A 24,770-nucleotide genomic window follows, 5' to 3' on the forward strand; every position below is an offset into this window, starting at 1 on the left:
TTTATAATAGCTTTCTTTATTGATTTATTCAGATTTCATTTTTAGTAAGTTGCATATTAAAAAATGTCAAGTTTTATAAAAGTATCATAAAATTTGAACATCTGTACAGATACCTGTAGTTAGTTAATGCACAACTACATTGTAATCAATGGAAAATTAAGGAATTCATCCACAGCATGGCTTAACTACAGACACGATTAAGTGCAGTCCCTTTTTAATGTTGCTTCCTCCTGAAAGAACAACCTGTAAAGCAAAGATTAAAATGAGTAAGATGGCCCACTAAGGAAGCGGTACTTAACACCCTTAAACTATACAGCACTAGCAATAATGAAGTATTTTGTGGATGTTTTTACCCTCTGTCAGTCTGGCCTTTCCTCCCTTTGGCTGGCACAGCACAGTTGAGCATCCCACACACAGAACCACTGTCTGTGCATGGCTGAACACGGTGGTGATCTTGTAGCAGCCTGAAAACAGTATTGCACAGTAAAAAAACAGGCCCAACATATTGTGTTATAAATGCATTTAACTGAAGTACTTATGAATACCATGTGTAGGTGACCGCTGCTTTAAGTCTCTGCATGTATTAAATATATACTTTACTGATATACCTGGGCACTTCACATCCATAAAGTAAGAGTTGGGAGTCTGAACAAGTCTTTTCTTTTTATGTTGCCTTCTCTCATGGTCAATGGTTGGGTGGAGGAGATCTTTAGCCAGCTAAAATAAGTGGGGGGAAAAAAGAGGTGATATCTAGTCAGACAGCGGTGTAAACTCATCAAAGTACATCTTTTTTCTGAACTCGCCATTACTTTCATCCTGTGATGAAGCAGGTAAGTAGCAGTCTGTTGTCTTTTCTGATACACAGTCAACACTCCGGATATTAGCTAACGTTTTAGCAATATAATAAACGATGGAAAACAATGTATCTTCAATACACATCCTTTAGTTTTTCTTCTAAGTAATGTTCGTTAAATTGCGCTTGTGTTTGTAAACTCTATCCGGTGAGAGAAACCGTAAAGAGGGCCTGGTGTCAAAATAAAAAGTATACAGGGACAGACTGTTTCTTGGCCCGAAGTTTCTCCGCTGCAGGTCGCACGGCATACGCGCTTGATACAGTCGCATTTCAGCAAGTAGTCGCCGCCCGTTCTTGTCAGAGCTACGTTAGCTAACTTTGACTCCATGTGCCGCTGCTACATACCAACAACACAACTTCGAGGTTTGACACAGCGAGCACAGCTACGGCGTACGACGGTGAGGACTCGATTATAGAAAGAACAGAGAGCTGACAATACTCAATATGAACTCAAAGAGAACAAAGGAGCACAAACATCGTAACTTACAGGCATCTTCAGCGTGCTAGGCTCGCTTTGCTGCGCATACGTGGGCTCGTTGAGCAGAAACAGGAGCTGTGCGGCGGCAGGAACTGAGGGGCCGAGACATCCCTGAGCAATGTCCACTGCACAGGATACATGAAAAACTCTTCTAGGAAAAACGCTTCTAGGAAACTTTATTAGAGAATATCCTGATGAGGAAAAAAAAAGGATTTTGTTGCAGATACAGAGACTTTATTTTCACATTTTCAACATCATAGCACACTTTCTACAGTCTGCCTCTGAGTTCTTGCGCTTTTGGGGATTTGAGCATCAAGCCTAGGCAAACATTTTTTGACAAGATTATGCATTTTGTGTACATGAGGGCATATTTATGAAAAAGGAGAAGGAAAAACAGATTTTTCTTTATCTTTGTTTTTATGATTTCAGATCACAGCTTGACGTATAGACCACTAAGAAACCCATAAATATATGTTAAGATGTAGTCACCTCATAACTAATTGCATTTGATAAGAAATAATGACCAGGACGCGGTCCCTGGCTGCGACTTATCCCTTTAAACTACTTGCCCCGTGATGCATAGCAAAACGTGACGTCACTCATCTCGGCACCGGGCTGCTGCCAGACTGCAAACGACAGCTGAGCGCTTCCAGACGGGGGATCCCGGCTCAGTGTGGCCTTATATTTTCGAAACGTTGGCGTCTACAGTGTGTTTAAATGGCGAAAACCTACGATTATCTCTTCAAGCTGTTGCTCATCGGAGACAGTGGAGTCGGGAAGACATGTCTCCTGTTCAGATTCAGCGAGGACTCCTTCAATACCACCTTCATATCCACAATAGGTGAGAACCCCGCAGCCGCCCCTGAGGCTCGATCTGACATGCACATATAAGCGGAACATATTTATTTATTCATTTATTGTGCTTTGCCCGCGGCGACCAATATGCTGTTTGAGTAAAACCTATAGGGTTGTAATTTTTATTATATTACACAGACCTATGGTATGTAAAGGAGCAGTCACTGCATCAGAGCAAGACAATGGGACTGAGAGACAAATTCTAATGATATCCTGTCCTTGATGGCTCATCGCTACCAGTGAGGTTAAATATAGAATGAGGTCAAAACCATAGTCATCATGTTTGACTACCTTAGGAAACCTTTGAGATGTGAAGCCTTTTTTCTTCCACTCAGGATTGTTGTATCCTCAATAAAGCACAGTAATCTACAGCTGTTCATGCAGCTGTGACATTGAATGATGTCCTCCTACAACTTGAGGGATTAAGAGCCTTATGAGTTCGGTTAGTTTACAAAGGGTAGCTGCTTATTGCAGAAGTGAAAATTGTTTTATAATATGAAACTAAGCAGTGCAGTAAGCCTCCATCTCTGTCTCTGTTCGTTTATTCAAACGCAGGAATAGACTTCAAAATCAGAACAATAGAGCTGGACGGAAAGAGAGTCAAACTTCAAATTTGGTGAGTGTCACTTGTGGGCTTTTTTGCTCTTAAAAAAGTCTGAGCGTGACCTGATTCTGTCCATTTACCACTGAGGCTGATTTGATGCTTTCAGGGACACTGCAGGCCAGGAGAGGTTTCGCACCATCACTACAGCTTACTACAGAGGAGCAATGGTAAGTATGTGCGTCATCCTACACTTTGGGTTTATCTCACATATCACAGGATCTGAGATACTGTTAGTGATGACTGTCTTCACAGGGTATCATGCTGGTGTATGACATCTGCAATGAGAAGTCCTTCGAAAACATAAAAAACTGGATTAGAAATATTGAAGAGGTGAGCTCTGAATCAAACCCACAGTAAATTTAGATTTGTTAGAAATTGCTGTTTGATAGTGTTACTGTGTACTGAGTGTAACATACTTACAACCTATCATAATGAGCGGCTTAACTTCTCCCAGCATGCCTCATCTGATGTGGAAAAGATGGTCCTGGGTAACAAATGTGACATGACTGACAGGAGACAGGTGTCCAAAGACAGAGGTGAAAAGGTGAGTGTCGGCAGCCAGTCATGACTAAAAGGCAGCATCAAACAAATTCAGATGTGTGGCACTAACATTGTGTTTGTTTCTCACTTAGCTGGCTATTGATTATGGAGTGAAGTTCTTGGAAACCAGTGCAAAGTCTAGCTTAAATGTGGAAGAGGTAAGCAAAAAGATATGAACCCTGAAAGTACCATGTGACATGAGTGATAAATATGTATGTTAACATTTTCTTTCCTGTCATTCTAGGCGTTTTATACCATGGGAAGAGACATCTTACATAATCTGAGTTCAAAGACAGTAAGTGGTTAAGAGAATCTTATAGGGGTGTCATGTCCACATGTCATTTATAGGTTCAGTTTGATTTGATCACTGAAATCTCTTGAGACAGTCCTCTTACTCTCTGAGGAGCTGATAAAAATGTTGATAGGCTCATCTAGGTTGCTTTCAGTTGCTCCTGCACTCACAGCAATCAAGCTTTGCTAGCAGTGGAATCAGAATCTGTGTTTCGCCCCGAGCCTCAAACAACTGCTGACAGCCGAAACTCTCCACAGTCCTGTGCACTTAAAATAAAAAAACCTATTTTTGTTTGAGGCAAGAACTGAACATTCTTCAAATACATGTTTTTAGCATGAACACTATTACTGAAAGCCTAATGTTTTAATTAGTGTATTAATAATACTGCGATCAACATAGCATTTCTAGTTTTGGAAAGCTTAAGGATAATGTTTATTTGCTAGATTACATTTCTCTACTGGCATATCTTTCCTTCCCAGACTGACAACAATGCCGGAGGGTCAGGCAAACCAGTCAAGATCACAGAGAAAAAGTCGAAGAGAATAAAGCTGTTGAAGTGCTCGCTCCTCTAGGATGCTCATCTCAACTGTTCACGGCTCTAGCTTGACTTTGCTGTTCTGGAGGGTTACTTCCTGCCTCCTGGACGTCCTTGCAGCAGCGGCGGTCACATTTCAGAGGGCCTTACTGCCAGCTGAAGCTCACAGGTTCATGAGTGGTTGATATGCCACCCTGATCCGCTGACCAGAAGAGGATCAGTGAGGAATGAGGCCTGATACTGTCTATCATGCAAAAGACTTGTGCGTGAACGCCAGCGTTGGTTTGTAGCTGGCCCTGCAGCGCCTGCTTACAGGAGGCACTGAGTCTGCTGGCATATATAATACCTCTGTTGGATCTCTTGAGAATATCTAAGTTACATGTAGTTGTCTTATGATTGGGGGGAAACAATGAAAACACTCTTTCATAAAATGTAGCATTGTTTTATACAAACTACCTATTGTCATATTTACTACTGTGATGCTGCCACATAGACATATCAAGTCTCAGCATTGATTGTATTTGTCTGTGTAAATTCATGTATAGTAATATGCCTCTTCTCTCCTGTTACACTGGCATCATTTGTATTTGTTCATGTGCCTATAAGGAGTCACAGAATTGTGATAGAAAGACAAAAATATGTATAAATATAATCAATTTTTATTCTTTTTAATGAAACCTTTATTTATACAGGTTTCTGTGTCAAAATGAAAAAAAAAAGAAAGGTTATTTGTTTCCTGGGAGTTGTACTTACTACATATTGTTGTGCGATCGTCAGTATTTGCATGAAAGCTGTAGGGATACCTCTGAGTGGATCATTATTAAGCACATTTTACAGTATCTGAAAAGAAAATGTTTACAGACAGTATTTGAAAGTGTCATTCGTATATAGGAAGTTCATGTTTTTGCACAACTAACTGTTGTGTGCGTATTTAATTTTCACCTCAAACTGTAGACATCGAACTGGTTCCCTTGACATCTCCAACTTTAAAAGACATGATGGGAAAAGCTGTAATGTTAAAGATTGTGAGCTACTGTATGTTACACCAATGAAAAGTAAAGACGTCAAAGAAAGTGGATCTTTAAAAGAGAACTTTGTTGATTTTTACTACTCTGCACTGACAACTAACATTGATTGAAAATCTTAAAGAGTTTGGTAATGATTTCTTGTCATTCCATTTTTTTGTCATTGTTGTGGAAACAGTTTCATAAATTCAGTAATGATCTCTAGTCCATGGCAGGCTCCCCAAAAGTTCTCTTTCTTCACTCAGTTCTCTGCCTCACTGGTGGCATTCAGTTCATCTTCCTTATTTATATATTTTTTTCTCATTCTGTTCTATTGTCCACTCTTGGTTCTTTCATCGATCCCCTCTCTTGTGGCTCCTATTTCATCTCCTGTGCATCATCTTCTCTCTTCTCTGCCTCCATCTTCTTTCCCACTTCATCCGCCCTGCAGGCTTCTGCAAGGTCTCTCTCACTGCTGGAGGCTCTCGGCTCCTTGCTGACCGTCGAGTACTTCGCTTTCCTCTCGCTTTCGTTCCAGCTCTGTGACCTGTGAGACGGCATATACTTTTGATCAGCTACAGTCAGATACTCAGCCGAGTCTGAGAGGTTCCTCTTGGCCTTCGTCTTTGTTTGGCCCTCCATGGGCACTGTTGCTGGAAGAGCCTCCTTTCTTTCTAAAGGAATATGATCAGTCTGGGTCACCTCTTTTTTAAGATCTGTAGGTGCAACGCTAGTTTGAAACTGCTGGGCAAGAGCTCTGACTGTTGAGACTTTAGGGATGCGACCAAAGGGGCTGGGTTCCACCTGGTACTCCAAGTTTGCTGGCCACTGATTTGGTGTTTTAGTGATCTGCTCCACTACTGATCTGTAGTCTGTAGGTTGCAGCACTTCATCACCTGCTTCGGCTGGGTTGTAGATGATGCTGCTCATAGCTCTTTTCTTTGTGATAGGGGACGCCTGGCTTTGGCTTTCATTGGGGATATATCTCAATGATTTAGTCCTCTTTGGGGAAGAGGGGTTTGGCGGTGGGAGTTCGGCCTTCCGTGTAGGATCAGCTGTTGCCTCTGGTTCATCAGGTGGGCTGACAATGATGGTGCTCATAGCCCTCCGCTTTGTCAAAGGAGAGGTGGGTTGGTCTTCGACTGGGTAGTATTTCAAGGATTTAGTCCTTTTTGGAGGGGAAGAAGGCCTTAGTCTATTGGTATCCGTTAGTCTATCTAGCAGCATTGTGCTGCCTTGTTTTACGTTGCTTAGGGTCTCTTGACTTGATGCTACAGAAGCAGGCTTTTGCTCACATGGAGATATGAGGATGTCCACGCACGAACTTGGCCGTGACCTCTCCAAACCACCAACCTCTAAGGTCTGCCCACCTTCCTTTGTGTTGAGAGTACAACTACTGGAGGCTTGCCGCAGACTCCTCTGTCTTTCTACACCAGTTTTAGTCATCTCATCTGTGTCCTTTTGCTTCGCTGCAAACTCCTCCATGTCCATGTGGAAGCGGTAAAGACTGTAACCATCAGCACTGTTAATACTGCCCTGGCGAAGGAGGGAGGAGGGATCGCACACAGAGGAGTTTCGTGAATAGGTTCTGGTCAGCTCCAGTCTATCCACCCCTGCAAGCTTTTCCAGAGCGACGGCCATTCGTCCATGGATCTCCTCCAGTTGGGCCAGGCGCAAATCCACAGTCTGTAGGGAAGCCTTCATAGTGTTCTCCCTCTCATTTACCTCCTCCAGACGCATGGACATATTCTCAACTCTGCCAAGAACACCAGAGAAACCAAGGATTATTTAAGTGTAAATGTAGTCAGCATGCTTGTAGATATGTAAGCTACTTGAAAAGGGGTTCACCTTTCTGATGTCACCTTGATGCGTTCATCACTGGACGACTGCTGCTCGTCCTCTTTCTCACGGAAATATTCCTCCACACACTGCTCTTCAAACTCGTACAGACTTTTTAGCTCCTCTGGATTCAGCCTCAGCTCTGGTAGAAACAAATTATAATATGATGTCAGTCAGTGTGTTTCAGTCAGGACCAATATTGTTCTGTAAATGTATATTTATGGGCAAAGTATGGTAAGACTTTTTTCTTGGGTCCTAATTTTAAAGACTTCAAAGTCTATCATGTTATTTTGTGTGGATTGTTTTGTATCATTAGACGTGACTAACTGAGGCCGCGGTCCTTCTCATCCAGCTCGCCGTCTTGTCTCTTCTTGGCACATCGTCGAAACAGCCTGTTGAAGAGGATGTAGAGGTGGCTAAAGATGATGAGAGGTGGTGGCAGGATGGGTCGGTCATGGAATGTCATGATCAGCTGATATCGCTGGAACTTCCACACCTGGTTGGAAATGGACTTGACTTCAAAGAAAGTGTTGCTGTGGAACAAGAAACCAAGAGCAGTGGGTACACACAGTAATAGTGGATGTGTGTTGGAAAATAATAGAGCAGGCAGACAGTGGAGCTTATACTTACTTGAACACTGCAATGAGCAAGTTGACCAGAAGAATGTTTGCCACGAGAAGGTAACAGGCCATTATAGCAGGCGTGAGCCAGGCCCCAGGGATACAGGGAGGCAGTTTTTTCCCATCCTCATCATATAAATGTTCACCACATGGAGCTGTGGGGAAAGTTACAGATATAGAATTTATTCTGAAATCCTAAACTAACTGATTGGAACTGCATTCTTGACTTGAGGACTACTCACGGTTGATCTCCATTGCATAGACTTAGAGAAATCCCAGAGAGGCGTAGTCATGCAGAAACATGGAGAGAGCATTAAAATCAATTAACATAGGATTTTTACATCATACTTCTGTCAAGGTCAAGTCGATGTCCATTTAGCTGTGGACTGCTATCATCAAACTGTTTCTCCAAATGGCCAGCGAAATAATTGATGTACTTCATGCCTCAAGCCTCTTATTATACTTTTTTGTGGTCAATCTGATTCTTAAAATTAGTTTACAGCTTGGTTAAGATATATCAAGATTATTACCATTTGTTATAAAGACTGAGAGAATCAAACATGCAGCTTTCATTATCAAAAATAAAACAGATGTATTAGCAACTTCTTCAGGCAATAGCAGTTATGACCCTCCTAATTTACATTTTTTCAATAGCTGCTTGTTGCCTTCACCCTGACAGAAGAAACACTGACAGACAGAAAAAAAAACTTGGAGGCAGATGATCACGATTGAGGAGATGAGATAATATCTATCTTGCTTTTCCTCAATGCAAAACTACCACTGAAGTAAGATAAACGTGCCAGCAGAGGGAGACAAAGTATTGAGGGAGTCACAGTGTAATGTCTACTAAACATCACAGAATTTAAAACAAAGAAATTAATGTGCCACTGATCATCTGCCCAGAATCAGGAAACAGAATCTTACTATGAATTCTAGTCTTACGGTCTATCGAGTCCGCAAAAACCTCTCCATAGATCATCCAGTAGGGCATGTAAAAAATGTTCCTGGCCAGGCGCCATGTTGGCTCTTCATCAGGGTGAAGGATGGCTTGCCGAGCCACCCCGAAGCTCATAAGCACCACCAGCATGATCACCACAAAGTACATCATATCTATCATCTGAAAGACAAGAAGTAAACATGAATTTGAACTCAGTGTGAACTCTTTCTATTCATATGCATGTCACGTCTGTCAAGGTTCACGTGATTTGATCAGCTCAGAGTGAAACACTAAATGTTATTACCATCTTCCCTATCATCATCACATAGGGTCCCAGGTATTTGTTTACTCCAAAGATGTCCAACACACGAATGTACCAGAAGATGATGTCTATACAGTAGATGACTCTGCCGTAGCCCATATAAGGTTCATGCTGCAGCCGTAACATTAACCCAAGAAGGAAGGTGGAAATTGCCACCAGGTCGGTGATGTTCCAGTACTCCTCCAGCCACACGCTTATCTTCTGTTTCAGCTTCCCCGGCTCTGACATCAGAATCTAGACACCAGGGTTTGAAGGTCACGCAGAGACCATAAAATATCTTTAATACACACAGTATGATGACTTGACTTGACTTCATTGATTTCATTGAATTTAATGCCTTGTACCTGTCTGACTTTTTCAGTTCCAAGTGTGAGGATATATGCAATGACCGTCCACTCTTGTATAGATGGCCATCGCTCCATTTTCACCAGGATTATGTAGTTGTACAACATCAGATAGCCCAGATAGGAAATCTGTCGAAAGGACAAAAATACCAAAATGCCGGCGCACTTAAGTCACTACACTCTCAAGTTCAACTCAAGCTAAAATTTTGCATTCAATTCTTCTTCTTTACATGACAGAAACTTACGGTGTTGAACCAGAATTTGGTGAATGGTGCATCGTAAAACTCAAAGAACCTCTTGCCAATGGGGATTTTGTGGACATTAGCACTGCCCTCCTCTTCGTCTCCCTTTCGAGAAGTTGCATCAGCATTTGGGTCCTACAACAGAACATCAAACTCCGTTTCAGCTTATCATTTTACAAACAGCATTCGTAACATAAATGAGTCAGACAGTCAGTGTGAACCTTGCTGGATTTTGTGTCATCATCCTTGTCTTTTCCATCTTCCTTGCCTCCAGCTGCATGATAGGATGCATCATCTCCAAGACGGAAATCCAACAGCAGAATCAGAGGAGGAAAGATGATTCCCAGAATAACCTAGGTGAAAAAATGATGACTGTTTTTAAAAGACTCACTGAGTTAGATGTTCATTTGCAGTGACCTTATTATTATTATTGTGAAATATTTTTATGGATGCCTGAAGGGAAAAATATTTTATGATGTCAACCTTAAGACCGGGATTTTTGCCAATCCTTAAGCAGCCCATCCACATGTCTGTGAGCAACATCTGGCTGCAGGTGTGGGCAATGAAGTCACGTTGCTTAGCAGCCACGGCCAGCTTCAGGCAGGTGGAGTTGCTCCAGTTAACCAGCTCATATGTTAAGAGTTTCATGGCCACCTGTTCATCATGCTTGTAGGACTGGTCCAGCAACTCATAGGCCAGCTGGCCAAATTCTCTGTAAAACAATAAACGCCATTTATAAGTAGCACTTCAGAAGAGTTTGAGGTCACATAAGAGCTAATAAGGCAAAAACATGTACTGACTTGGAGTTGTTCTCCAGGTCTTGGGAGATGTCATCCACCAGTTCACTCTCTGAGCACTCATGGGCCATTGCTTTGTACAGTTTACAGGCCACCAGGGCCTTTGCCATGGCTTCTTCTCCACGCTGCCAGAGGAATAGCGCCATCTTCTGGCGCTTCATCAGCACTGCCCACAGCATCAGCTCATGGAAGGGGTACTTGAATCGACAGACCTCAGGGTCATCCACATCTATTTCCACCTCTTCCTCTTTCTTCTTTTTGGGCTTTTTCTTGCCTTTTGTTCGAGGTTCATCGTCCTAACAAAATGAAAAAAATGGCAATAGATTATTCTGCTGTGTGTGCGGATTGTGTTGTTACCTGACAGTATTTTGTTGTAGAAAGGAGAGCCCACCTCCATTCCTAGAAGCTTTAGGGCCTTTGGCTGCAAGAAGAGAACAAAACATGAGCATTAATATCAAATGCTACTTAATATGATGAACACACCATTATCAACCATTATCAGCCATGCGTACCCTTTTTAGTCCGTACAAATTATTGTAGAGGTTGCGGAAAGCCTTCCTGGTGTAATTGCTCCTGTAAGCTCCACCCATGAAGCACTCTAGCACCAGTCCAATATCAATCAAAGTGATCTGATAATCTGGAGGAAGGTTTCCCTGCAGAGCCACCACAGAAATATATGATATGGCAAGTATATAACCAGAAATTGCTTGAAAGGTTAGACATTGTACAGCAAGACCTTTTGATGGGAAACATCATTTTTACCTTTTTGACGTCTCGAACCACAGCATTCAGTGTATTAGCAGGGCCAAGTTTCTGAGAGGAGAGGAAGAAGATGGACATACACAAGTGTCAACCTTTTTTAGATATATATTTGACAGTTCTATATTTCAAGAGATTCAGGATTGGTCATTTTCATTTGCTGCAGTGTGCCAAGCCCACCGTGTTGTACAACTCCTCCAATCTGGGAATGGTGAGGAAGTGGTGAATATTGACCCCATTCTCAAGGAGGAGTTTGACAAAATCCACTCTGTCCAGCACCAGTGCGTCCATCATAGCTTGCTCCAGAGAGTTCACCTAAGAGAGAGTAAGACATAAGACAATGGTTATTTACACATTACAGCCATCATTATATTCTCATACTTTAAAATGTAGCCATAGTCTTCGTCATAAACAATGCTCTTACCCAACGAATCAGCTCCAGCTTCCTCGGGTCTGTTTCCTCTGGAGGTTCAGGCTTTGCCTTTCCCTTCCCCTTTCCCTTCTTTCCACGGGTTTTGTTTCGAGGAGCTGTGGCAGGACTCTTTTGCTTCTCCTGAACTGGGGCCACAGTGTTGGCGATAGCACCGGCAGGCTAATAAGGTAAATAAATAAGCATCAACATAGCAGTCTCTTTTCTTGAGCATTACTTTATTACATTGAATCTTTGGAATTTTGTGTGTCTGAAAAACACAACACAGTGCCAACAAGACTTTTCTGTCCTTCTGCGGTATGTAGAGATCATACTCTGTCCCCTGCAGACATGTTTGAATGCATATAAAAAATGCTCTGCTTTAAATAATTCATAAGCTGAATTCATGTCTGATTGGTTTTTCCACACAAAGAAAGCTTAGTTCCTGTAGCTTGTTATAATTCTTAACATTGCATCTCCTCCGTCTCCCTCTTATCCAGAATCTTTTCATGTCAGGAGTATTTTGACTAGACTCAATACGTCGCCCACCTCACTGAAGGGTCCATTCTCAGTGTATGTGAACTGAAGGTTTCAACTTTCCACATCACACTTCTTTAGAAGAAAAACAAATTTTTGAGAGGAGGGTAATTTTAACCAACTGTATTTCAGATGGCTTTTTGATTCTCAAAGCTGAATTCTGGCCTTCGGTGCTGAATACAACCTTGCCAACTATGCAGCTGCACTCATGTGGAATGATTAATTTACACTATTTAGATGTGAGCACCACTCACTGGTAAATTGTGTCCATAAACAAAGATGTGATTGCGAGCAATATCCACTCTGTTCCAGGCCAGAGCCAAACTGAGTTGGTCGGCCGCTGAAGCATTCGTGCCTGATGCAGAAGAAACAGAGGGGCGGAGACAGAGAAAGTGGCATTTAGTACGTTGCAAGAAAACTATTGTTCTGATGTAATAGTACACAAACTGTTGAGATAATACCTTTTAGCAAGGCAGTAAGAATGGCCATTTCAATATCTTGTTGTCCCTCAGAGCCCATTCGAAACACTGTGATCTACATATGGGAAGAAAAAAAAGATGTACAATCACGCACAGCGATGGCTGATCAGTTAATAACACACACACACACACACACACACACACACACACACACACACACACACACACACACACACACGAATGAGTGAATTTGTGCCAAGAATGTATTCCCACTATCGCTGTAGCTGTAAACATGCGTGTTGTCTACTGCTCTCACTGCAGTTCTCTGTGGCTGACCCTCCAAGCAGCAACAGCTAATTTACTTGTTAGACAGTCTCATAGTGCCTTCCTTGTTACAGACTCGACTATATCAAATGAAATTATGCTGACAGGCCTGTCACATGTGCAACCAGGATAAATGGGATTTGGTTGGCATGAATGCATGGCACGGTGCCAGAACTGGTCTTGGGATGCGTCAGTAATGAGCAGCCTGCATCATGACTGAAAACTTGCTCTTTCAGACAGTCGTGTGGTGCTTTTCTGCAAAAAGTGAGACTTTTAGAATGGTGAACTCCTAATTTGGTCAAACATTGTATTGTGGTGTTACATAACAGCAAATTTCTGCCTCTAAATCAGTGTTTTATTTGTCTAACCCAGCTGTTCACATGGGATGCACTTAGGATGAAAGGATTATGCAGGGACTAGACGGTAACACTGATTCACCTGTAGGTTAGTCATGGCACTTTAGATTAAGAGCAGGCAATAGTGTGGCCTCTTAGTTGTGTATAAAGAGCTCAACCAACTTCTGGTTCTATCACAATGTCTGTGTCGGGTGTCAGTGAAAAGTAAATGGTGCGTAAAAAAGCCCGCAGCGGCATGATCTTTAAAAAAGCAGTTTAAGTTGCTTATCTGAGTGTGTTGGAGCATTAGCCGGTCTAATACATTGGGGATAGAGGATGCAGAGTCCCCGATGAAGTGATAGCACTCTGCAAGCTGAAAAAAGCCTGGCGAATGGAGAGAGAGGAACCTGGCTGAGGATTAGGGAGATGGATCCTCTCCTCCATCTGTGTGCTGCATGTCTACTGTGAATGGATGAAGTAAGAGCCTCTGCTAAGCAGGTGGTCGTATGTGCTGATCTTTCCCACCCAAATGTATGGAGTCTGGAGATTATATGCACTGGGTATTACAAACTACTAATCACATCACTTGCGCCTGCGGACATCTGCTGGAGATGCACAAACGCTGTCACTATTTGTGCACTACAGTCTCCAGCAACACTTTGGAGAAACACTCTCAGCTCAGGGATTAATCTGCTATCTTGCCAGGATGTGTGCTTCATCCTAGAGCCATGAGATGTATTGTTTACATTGAAGTAAACAGTTTAAACACCGCAGGATCAGACACCCACCACCACTTTACGGCCGTGTGCTTATACTTGAGGGTGGGTGATGACCCACAGTGAAGCTGCGAATGCCCCAGATTACATGACATGCCACACATGACCGTAACAAGAAGGAGAAATGACAAGCACGTTGAGGGGATTATGTTTATTCAATATGTTAATGGAAACACACAGATGAGTGGAATGGATGAATGACGATGGAGACCAGATGTTTCACAACTCAGAAATGTTTATTGATTGACACAAACATGTTACATTCAAATACAAGATAAGCGTGAAATACCTGGAGTTTGCAAATATTAAAACCGTATTTTTCACTTTTATACCTCTACTCACCAGTTCCCTTTTCTTCATGCACTCCATAACCATGAGCAGGATCTGCTGTGATTGGCTTTTGCTGTAGTTAAAAGTCTTCTGAATAGTCACCAAAAGCTGCTCTCTCACATCATCATTAACCAGGCTGGAAGAGGAGATGCAAAGATGACATTTCAGCTTTTTACTAGATGAGTAATATTAGCAAAGGAGAAGTCATTTAAAATCTCACCCTCCGTCCTCTGAGAACTTGTGTGCAAAGGAAATGATGTCAGAAGCTCGGCCGCTGCCATCGCACACCACCACAGGGATGGGAGGCTCATCTCTCAGACTCTCCAGTGCAATAGAGATCACGTTAGGACCTCCCTCTACTATCAGACACACTAGAGGAACCCCCTGACCCAAACCTGGAACATACAAGCAAAAATAAGTCAGGCCTCCCATCTGTCCGTTTATCACCAACGTGTCACCTTATAATCACCAAACTTTGAGAGTGCTGAAGCAGAACATGTTGATGTGATGTGTGGACGGACAAACCGGAGGAGGGAGGGAGTGAAGTCAGTGGTGACAGCTGAGCATCCCTTTGCTGTCCCTGCCTTATCCGAGCTCCAGGCATAGGATGACAAAGGGAAGCCCACAGGTCACAGAGGAGCTCTCCATCCACATGGCCAAAAAGACTCTGGCTCACACTCACCACAGAGGATGGACTGGGTTCAACATTGTCTGTGGAGCAATGTTTGACTTACGGGTGTTGATCTTCTGCAGGGAGATGTGCTTCTCCAGCAGCCGACGCAGCTTCACCTCAGAGCCGTACTTCCCACAGGTGCCGTTGTCGGTCAGGATAAAGTGCGAGTGGCTGCTATTGAGTACAGCCAGCTTGCTCAGTGGGTTCGCCATTGTCTGATAGGGTCTGGTTACCTGGAAAAAGAAGAAGGAATTAGTTTCAAATGTTTTATGAAGAAATATCAATTTGAAGGAAACTGAATGCGGCTGCAAATGTCCTCACATCTTTTCCGATGAGGTCCTCTTTGTTTTCAAGGATCCCCCATGGAGCAATTCCTATTGCGCACACCTTCCCTCGTGACTTAGAGGAATGGTCCTTTAAGGCATCTCCAACATGACGGATCACCCCTGAGGTGTAAAGAGCAAAACATAGCAGCATGAATAATGACTCTTTCAGCTGCCTAATGGGGCTGCATCATGAGACACACTGTGGTTACTGCATGCACAATCCACACAGATTGTCATTTGTGATGAATTTTCCCACAAAAGCTCTAATTGCAGTGCTTAAACCTGTGACAATGGGTAGGTCAAATCTCCCCCAGGAAATTGCAGAATAGGTATTACGTAATGACAATTTAGAGTAAAGGTAATCTTCTAATGTCACAAACGGTTATTTGTTAAGTGGACATTAAAAGCGTTATCCTGAACTGTCAGCGTCCTACCCGTGTTGACTCCACCCGTGAAGATCCAAGCTCCGGTGGTGACGGCCGCTTTGATCAGGCCCTTGCCAAAGACTTGCTTGAGTTTGGGCTGGAGGTCGAAGTTCTGGAGACCCCCGTGTACGGAGATGAGCAAGGTGGGCAGCTCCAACTGCCATTCTTTCACCATCAAATGCAGGAGGTTGTCAGGCTTGCTGTCATAGGAGACTCGAATAAACTAGGAAAGAAAAGAGGGGGAAAGTAGAGTCATGTGACTTATTTTAATTCAAACCACACAGTCACTCTGTCTGCTTTAAGTCCTACATGTTTTAAGGCCGCATCACATCCACTCACTTCTCTCATGCTGATGTAACTCCTGACAAGACCAGCTATGTAAACACAGGAGTCATTTTTCTGCGGAGACTCACCATGGCCTTGTTGATGAATCCTCCGCCCTGGAACTCGATTAAGCCATAGGCGTCTGTCGGGTAGGTCCTGGTGTGCTTGATCATGCTCCATTTATCCTTTGGGGTGTCAATCTGCACCAACTGGTTCGCTTCCTCTACTGAGTTGGCACCAGGAGGGATGGCCGCGTGCTGTGTCGTCAGCTGACCACAGGCACATCTAGACAGAAGAAGCGTCGCTTTAGTGATAACATGTCAGTCTGTGGCTCTGCGTGGCTGTGTGACCTGGTCTGTGTTGATTATTCATAGAAATCCCCGAGCAGTGAACTCTCCAGTGCTGCTGAGGGTTTGAACCATGAGCAGAAGCGAATGAGCCGAATCAAAGGCTGTTGTTTAGTCTGCTCATGAAGGCTGTGTTTTTTCCTCGAAACACACGTCGCACAGACTCTTTCATGGCTGTGCCCATTTCTGGGAAACGTGTGCCTCAACGAACAAAGGGCTGCACTGCCTGGCTGCACTCAGAGCCCAGGATAGTAACCGTGTCCTACAATACGCTCTGAAAAATCACTTTTAATCCCGATAAATGTCTGATAATCTGTAGTCATAGGTGTCATGATTTAGTAAATTGATGAATAAGTAGAGAGAAATAATGTGAATACATTTAAAAAATGACTCATGGTGAAGATTGAGCTGAATCCTTATTTGTGTATTCATTTACATAATTAACACTGTCTTTACCCATCACGATAAAGAGTTTATAATAGTTTTTTACAGACTTACGTAGCATTCACATTTTAAAGAAGTCATTTTTCAGTGAATTAATAAATAGTAAGCTGTCTCAAGGAGTAAAAAGGAGCAACATTGCCGGTGAAACTTGGCTTGGAGGAGTTTTGGAGTCATGTTCTGCCTCTTATCTCTAATAACAAACAGTGAAGACATATCTGCTGTTATAAGCTAAGGCCACATGTTTACCACAAGTAATAAATAACCATTTAAATGCTCATTTGAATTACCTGGTCGGGTCCTTGGTGGGAAATATGTGAATGCATTCTCTTTTCAGAAAGTTCCTCTCAATCCAAGCTTTTTGTGCCTGTCGAGAGAAAATTGAAGAGAGAGGAAAAAAGTTAGCTCACATGGCGTCATGCTGCAGTCGCAGGAACTGCCGATATCTGAATGTAAGTTTCACTATCAAAATCCTCTTAGTGGTAATCCTGGCTAAAAGATGAAGACCATTTGCAGCCTGCAAAGAAACCATGTGAGAGAAGAGGAAATATAATCAAAGTGAAAATGTTTCAGGGGATCTTTGAAATACAGGTTATATTGCGGGCAGAAACATTTGTACACAGCAAGGCTTAGCCCGTTTGGCCACCCCAGAGGTTATTAGACCAACTCTGCAGAATTAGACACCTTTCATTGTCTGCTGGAGCTTCATAAGCAGCCAGTGACAAGCACTATGCCCACACACTTTGTCAAATCCTGCTCTGATTGCTGTCTGATGTTTTTCCGGTGCTGAGCAAAAATGACCTGAGTTCAAAGCAATGTTTCTCTGAGGGCCATTGTTGACGGCGGAGGCCCAATTAAAACTGAAGCATTGGAAGCAAATCTTTCCAAGAAAACACTCAGAAGTTAACTGAAAACAAAACAAAACAAAAAATCATTATATTATTTAGCGTTAATGGCGAAAACATAGAAAAAATAATCTTGTTGCTTTAGATATGAGTCTGAAATCACATGAGTATAAATGAAAGACCGTCTATAGATTCTAGTCCTTTTGACTGTGATCACAAGTGCCCATAACACAGTACAGTTACTGTTCTCTCTCTTTATCTGCACAAATGGCCTCAGCCAGCCAGGAGCAGCAGCAGCAGCAGCAGCAGCAGCAGGGCAGCTGCAAAACCACAAACTGTCCTGGTCCGTTCTGCATAAAGAAAAAATAAAAGCACCTTTTCTGTGTGTCCACTGTGTATGTTCTCCATCCACGGAAATATTCTGATTATATTGGTAACATGACAAAAGAGATCATTTCCTCTTTGCCAGTTTTTGGTTTACACCACGCCTTCGTATTACCTGCTAACATGTTATTATTGAATGAGGTCTATAGGATTTTTACAACCTGTGTGCACACTATGAATACAAATGCACAGCTTGTTAACATACCTGTTATGTAAATATCTGCAGACACTGTGTTCATTACGTATAGCTTATTACTTATAATTACTATTTTGTCATAGCTGAATTATGTTATTTGAATCATTTACATTTTTAATCATTTACAATTCAAACTTTTTCTTTTCTGCGTCCCTTTATTGTTCGCTCCCGCACCGACCTGCTTTTCCCCACCAGACTCATTAAAGAATCATCTCATTTCAGTGGACACAACATGTTGTAAAAATACACAGTGCTCCTGTTTCAAACTATACATTTGCATATTTGCATTTTCCTATTCAAAATGGTAAAATACAAATCAGCTATGAGTAGGATATGTAAAATACAAATACTTTTACCCAGGTAGGGTTTTGCTCAAATATTACCATCTTGTTATATCTTTCAAGGCACTGTGTGGTTGTTGCTGTCTGTCTTGTCTCAGCAGTTTTCCATCTCAGTGTTATCACGCATCATTAAGCACCCAGAACTCATACTGTGCTGCCTCTTCACATTCAACACATCTGAATTCACTCTCTGCCGCCCGCCACTCCGTACGAGCCTCCAAATTCTGGCATAAAAGTGAAAGCTGAAATGGAGTTTGAAATGAGCCGCAGTTAGAAAATGTGGATACACTTACGCGCAGCGGTCTGTCCGAGCGGCAGGGTCCTGTCTGTAGTGCTGCTGGAGATTAAGCCTAGGGAGCAGAGAGGACGTCTACAGTCTGCTGCTCCTCTACCAGAGCCTTCTCCTGGTGCTGCGCTCCCAGTCGAGTGCTCTCATTGAATCCCACAAGACATGAAACTTCTTCACTTTATGAGGGCCAGTTAATATGATGAGCATGTGAGCAGGGTCTTTGTTCGCCCAAGTCTCATGACTCCAGTTCAAGGTAATCCTTTTGGGAGTCCCATGACCCCTTCTCCATGCCCACAGGGTATTTTCATCCTTCGCTTGAACAAGGCACAATAAATCTACTTTGATAACTGGCCCCTAATCTCCCAATTTGTTGAAAACTCCTTTCTTTGTGTTCACTTCACAGTGTGGAAGATCTCAGCTTGTGTGAGGAGCAGGCTGGCTAACCTAAAAGCACTGCAGTCTCGTTCAGAGGCTCCCCAACTTTTCATTAGAAAATTTTCACCCCCTCCAACTACTTTGATTTCAACCCAATTTGCATAATTGAGAGAATTGGATGCAGGCATTCTTTTGGAAGGCGCCTTGTTAAGACATGACTGGTCTCCAGTTGGGGGCAAGGTCAGTCAATGCTAATTGCAGTTAATCTCTATTTCCACCCACCATGTTTTTGTGGAGGAAAAGAAAACTCAGCACACCAGCTATTCAGCAGTTTCTCAGTCTTGCTTTTCAATTTTTGGTCATGTTAAGTGGATTTGCATTCAAAAACGTAAGTGATTTAATAAATAGCCCCACAGCAGGCTGGAAAACAGACGATACTGTTGAAAAAAATCCCATTTAGTTTCCTGGCTGCAGTCTGATATCCAACAGTTTAAAACAGATCATTTAGATATTAAAGAGCAAAGTCAAATCTAACCAATTTAGATACATTTTAAATGAATCCTGTTTATTGTACATGCTGGACTTAATGTTATTAAGGGCTTTCAGGTGCATGCTTTAATAGCAAGATAGAGGCATTAGGTGAGCCAGAAGCTGAGATGGAGTTAACCAGCACAAAGTTGTAGACATCCATTTAAAACCTTCCTCATGTGAAATGGTATGATAAGCACTCCTTTTATGGTTGAAGTGAGAAGTTTGAGCCTGACTGTAACTCACAGTGAAAAAGACAAGGGAGGTTGGTGGTTGATGACTCAGAAAGACAGAGAGAGAGAAGCGTAACACCCCCGCCAGCTTCCCCCTTTCGGTTAAAAAAAACAAACAAAAAAAAAAAACAGAAAAGAGCTGCTGTTAATTATGGCCGAAGAAAACAAAGTGCATTTCTAGGAGGGTTTGGTGAGTATGACGCAGTTATTTCAGCGTACTTAAACTCATTAACCACAGCAATTAAAACCAAAATCCAGTCAGCAAGCAGCTGCCTTGTTAAGAGCTGCCTTTGAGCACTTAAACAACAAAAACCTTGAAGAATTGGATACTGCAGGATCAGACTGTGTCACACCAAGCAAATTAGCGAGACTTAAGCCTCTGAACAATAAACAACAGTCAATCCAACGTGCAGCAATTTCTGAGGAAATGATTGTTCCAAACAAAAGGCAATTGTGTGAAGTAGAAATTAGAATTGCAGAAAAGGTATAAGAGATATTTACCACCTCTTTTTATATTAGGTATACTGATGCAGTGGTGCTTTTTCTCTGAGTTTTGCATTGCTCTGGCCAAGACAGTCTGCATACACTGTCTGCCATACATTCATGCCTTTTTGCCCCAGAATCACATGGTCCTAGTCTCCTGACCCACAGCCTGGTGAGCAACTAGATCACAAGAAATTTGTTCCAGTGCAGCTACAATTACACAGAACGCTCAGCTCCAAACGCCATGGGGCTGTATGTGTACACTGACATCTGACCTGGCCAATGTCAGCGCATTCTGAACACCTCGTTGTTTACAGTCTGTGACTTTTTTAAAGCTGAGTACAAACTATACGTGTCATTCTGAATATGGTAGTAACGATGGACTTCACACAACAAAAGCCTCAAGTGAAATGGATCAGAAAGGATTTGGGGTCCTAATGGAATGTGATGTCACCAGGGTTGAGGATAAAAGCAACTAATTGCTCGGGTTTGGTATTGAATGGCGATGTGGTTAGAGCTTGATGCAGCGTGACAGGAAGAAAACCCACGTAGACTCCTTCACTGTCTAAAAAAATATTCCAGACTCATGGTCGATCCCGTGTGGACCAGCGAAGAAAAAGCTGCCTTTTACACATTTTCACTTGAGGCGAAAGATATTTGGACAAAGCGACACGCTCGAGTCATAGGCTCTGGATTGGCAAATTTGCATTAACTGTGAAGCTAACTGTTTCCCCTCAGCCCCGTTTGTAAATGCACTCATTGTCCTCCTGGGTTTGAAAATCCAGTTAGCCATCACATGAGTCCAACATGTCACTGATTACGCCCAAGAGTTGAGGGAGTCATGAGACATGTTTTAAAGCTGCTGTTTTTGTGTGTTTTCCGCCCAAAGGAAAGTCTGACTGATAAGAGACCAAATGAAATTCTACATAAAGTCAGGGGATCAGAATAAACTAACAACAGCTATCAGGTCTTTTTTGTCGTGGAAACAGGTCATGACCCAATCATTCTAAATCTCACAGGTTCATGACAGCAGCCCGATGGTTTTATGTAAATGTTAGCCTTACATGCCATATTAAAAAAACAGACTAGTGCTACCACTGCAACACTCTGTAACATGCTCAGCATGAGTGTGTCAGCTAACGGCCCATCAGTGGCAAATATATCACCTTGTTTTGACATGTAATTGTATGTATGTCAGAGTTTTCCATCTCCATAGCAGAATTAAATCTTCAAGGCAACTTCCCTTCACTTTGACCACCTCTCATTAATAACCATCTCCTTTAAAGTTCAGATTTTAGACACAACAATCAAATTAAGTTTGAGCTTAGACAAGACACCCATTTCTCCTCATTTTACAATAGACTGCTGCAGCATTTGCAGATCTTATTTGTTTCACTTTTATCTTTTTACAAACTCAGACCTTCACGCAGCCTGTGACCCTGCAGCCTTATGCTCCATCCTGGCCTGAGCCTTAAAGCTTGTGAGGATTTTTGGATCTCACCTGACCCGAAGCCTGAGGGTTACATCACACAGTCATATGATCCTACAAACCCACAGTGAAAACTACAGGATTTGTTAGTCAGATTTGATCTGATTTTGCTGCCTTTGCAGTTTTTATTGCTACAGCGAATTTGGTTTTAAGGGCCAAAGCTCATCTGTAGTTATTCAAACTCAGCAGGCTACAGATGCTTTCAGGCCTTTTCTTTAACTGTTGAGCAGTAAGCTACTAATTCTCAGTAAAAGAGGTTAAAGGTCAGCTTATTTGCTGGTGACCTCTGTAGACAGAGCACCACAGATAAATAGAAATTCTTTACTAAGTTCGTTTATGGCAGCAAGGTAATATCATGTGCGCATATTTAACTGAATGTGCTCTTTGTTAACCGACCTTAAGGCTCCAAACAAGCCAAGCGTTTACCCTCATTTCTAATCATCTGTTATAATGTTTTCAAAGAGATATCGCCTTTAGTCTACGTCTGATTTACTGAACCGTGAGTGAAAAATAAATCCCTTTTCATACCGAGACCCACTGTAAATGGAAGTATATCATTTGAGTAAAGCAGATGGGTGATCAAAGAAAAAAAAATGTAACAACATGACAAAAATGCACGTTCAGAACGTTATCTCTGCAGTCTGGTGTGTGCAGCCAATGAGTTTATATTTAGCAACATATCCGATCTCATTAAAAGTGCAGCCGTATTCAGCTCAGAGCCATGACATTGGTGATTGCTTTATGGAGTAAAACCTCATAGAAAAAGGCTGTGGATTATGCAAAGAATATTAATCTCACCAAATAATGCCCGCTCTAATTTATAGAAACCCATCACACTGAATTCTTTTAATGATGTCAGTGTCAGATATATTGTTGATGTATACATTGGGAGCTGTGGCTGATTTAGCCATATGATGAGAGACGTGTTTAAAAAGCTCATATTTACTGGGATGTTTTGATGTTGATTATAGATATGGACCACATGTAATCTATGAAAGATGAACTTAAAATGATTTGAGTCCCTGTTTCTTTACCAGAGAAAATGTTTATACTTACATGTCCTTTAAAAAAAAAAAATTAAATAAGAAATTTTTTTGTTCTATATCCCCTTCAAAATCCCACTGACATTCTGTGCTTACATGAGTCTACAAAAGCAACACAGACTGAGTTAGCTCATAGTGTGTGTGCTCTAATCCCGGCATACACTGCCGTTTGGATTGGGAGCAGAAGCAAATGTATTCAAATATGCATGTATTTAAAAAAAAACGCATCTTTCTTGCTTTCAAGGACACGTTAACAGGAGTGTGTTAATCACATGAAAGCAGACTTTAGAAAGATATAAAAGTCCTTAATCTGTCATGGCAGTGGTCGTCCATACTGGGCCATTATGAAGGATTAAACTGCAGTACTGGAGTGAGCGGCTCTTGAAGCCTGCTCAGCTTCAAACACCACTTAGCAGTAAGTTTGCAGGGCTTGGAGTTCAGGCCATGTGCTCACCGATATACGGGCAGCAGTCCTGAATGGTACGTGTCATTATGCCGGACAAAGGGGCTCTGAAATGATTGGTTAGGAAATAATGTGTGCAGATCATAGTAATGGCTCCATGTGACGCGCTATGCAACACAAATCATTCTCACAGCGATGTGGTTTCTGCATGCAAAAAAGTTAACAAAGACCAAAAACTAAGATAAAGTGCAGCTGTCATTCAGTCAAATGAATGAAATACATTTCAAGAGGAACATCAAAATATCATAACAGTTTTTAGCTTTCAAGACAAGTGAAAACACTCCATTAGAGCCAACTCAGTAATCACCTGTTGAATGTGCCAGAACTGGCTTCATCTTACCTTCTGCGAGCCGGATGCTGAGCGTTTAAGGGAGGACCGCTTCAAGGTGGTACCCGGGCCCTTGGTGTCCATGTTGAAGACTCAGAATTTAAGACAAACTAACTCAGAAAGGGATCCTCAGAGACTGGCGGCAGGTCAGGGTTCAGCAGCAGCATCAACATTAGAAACAGATAGAAACCCTCGATACCCACTACAGAACCAAGGCATGGCAGCAACCTCTGGATTCACACTTAGAAAAATGATCACATCATTAAAGGTTTCAGCGCTTCTCTCTCCTCTCTGCGGCTTACTCCCAACTGACAAGACAGAGATCCCAGCCAGGGATATAAATCACTCGATGACACACTTGACACATAGACCCTTTTCCTCTGCCGGGCATCCCATAATCAGGCTTAATGCAGCCGGCTCTTACGAAGCCTCAGAGTCTAATGGATAGAGATTTAATAAATGGTTATTGAAGGTAAATCTACTTTGGCACACCACAACCCCAAAAAAGGCTTAGAGAGACCATGCAAGCTGTGAGGCTAAAGTTAGCCGGCGGAAAGCCAAAGGTTGTCCCACCAGATGAGGCTCAGTGTGTCTGACAGGGAAGACAGGAGTGTCCCATCAGGGTGCAAACAGACAGGTATGCACATACAGTGTGATGCAGAGGCAAACCGCACACCTCCTGCTCACCATGTTACACTCATCCAGAATGAACTCTGATCTCTGTTGTTCTGTGCTCTTCAGAATTTTGTTACCATTAGACTATAGCAGAATGTAATGCATGGTGGATTTAATCTCTCATTTCCATTTGATGGGGACATTTTAAATGCAGTTTTGTTCCACATAAAGTAGTCTCCCAACACAGATTTAGAGCAGCTTCATGTTAAGTATTGTTAAGAGTTCAACCTATTACATAATACCAACAAAAATGATGGAAAGTAAAACTATTAAGGCTTAATGCCACATTGCTTTTGGCCAGTGTGAGCAAATATTTTGCTATTCATTAACAGAGTTTGGAATATTTAAAAAAGGAAACATTAGCACTAATGAATTGCATTACTTTTATACTGAATTTATCACTTCCAGACC

The 24,770-nt window shown here is 42.2% G+C and overlaps 3 protein-coding genes across 4 annotated transcripts; 1 reads left to right on the plus strand and 2 right to left on the minus strand.

Moving 5' to 3' along the window:
• Positions 1–8: 8 nt before the first annotated feature.
• On the minus strand, positions 9–1,418 carry rps27l (ribosomal protein S27 like). The gene is made up of 4 exons (XM_070972764.1): positions 1,341–1,418; positions 609–717; positions 354–464; positions 9–243 (listed from the first exon to the last, which is right to left on the minus strand). The coding sequence occupies exons 1-4, from the start codon at positions 1,344–1,346 to the stop codon at positions 215–217; spliced, it is 255 nt and encodes an 84-aa protein (XP_070828865.1). The 5' UTR covers positions 1,347–1,418; the 3' UTR covers positions 9–214.
• Positions 811–5,314, plus strand: LOC139337925 (ras-related protein Rab-8B-like). Of its 2 annotated transcripts, XM_070972763.1 has the most exons (9): positions 811–830; positions 2,079–2,172; positions 2,742–2,802; positions 2,897–2,957; positions 3,043–3,120; positions 3,245–3,334; positions 3,423–3,488; positions 3,575–3,625; positions 4,102–5,314. In XM_070972763.1, the coding sequence occupies exons 1-9, from the start codon at positions 822–824 to the stop codon at positions 4,192–4,194; spliced, it is 603 nt and encodes a 200-aa protein (XP_070828864.1). In that variant the 5' UTR covers positions 811–821; the 3' UTR covers positions 4,195–5,314. The 2 variants fall into 2 exon arrangements, with proteins under 2 accessions (XP_070828864.1, XP_070828863.1); XM_070972762.1 differs by lacking the exon at positions 811–830 and having other exon boundaries at positions 1,417–2,172.
• Positions 5,234–24,770, minus strand: LOC139337923 (transient receptor potential cation channel subfamily M member 1-like). Its single transcript, XM_070972760.1, has 27 exons — positions 23,697–24,770; positions 16,978–17,054; positions 15,989–16,184; positions 15,585–15,798; positions 15,146–15,270; positions 14,886–15,057; positions 14,372–14,546; positions 14,164–14,287; positions 12,429–12,501; positions 12,222–12,322; positions 11,446–11,613; positions 11,202–11,336; positions 11,025–11,075; positions 10,775–10,915; positions 10,654–10,683; positions 10,266–10,558; positions 9,949–10,177; positions 9,687–9,818; positions 9,469–9,600; positions 9,224–9,352; positions 8,862–9,113; positions 8,563–8,737; positions 7,863–7,883; positions 7,631–7,775; positions 7,328–7,533; positions 7,010–7,142; positions 5,234–6,917 (listed from the first exon to the last, which is right to left on the minus strand). The coding sequence occupies exons 1-27, from the start codon at positions 23,766–23,768 to the stop codon at positions 5,540–5,542; spliced, it is 5,079 nt and encodes a 1,692-aa protein (XP_070828861.1). The 5' UTR covers positions 23,769–24,770; the 3' UTR covers positions 5,234–5,539.

This window comes from Chaetodon trifascialis, chromosome 10, assembly GCF_039877785.1.
Source record: "Chaetodon trifascialis isolate fChaTrf1 chromosome 10, fChaTrf1.hap1, whole genome shotgun sequence".
Classification (NCBI taxonomy): domain Eukaryota; kingdom Metazoa; phylum Chordata; class Actinopteri; order Chaetodontiformes; family Chaetodontidae; genus Chaetodon; species Chaetodon trifascialis.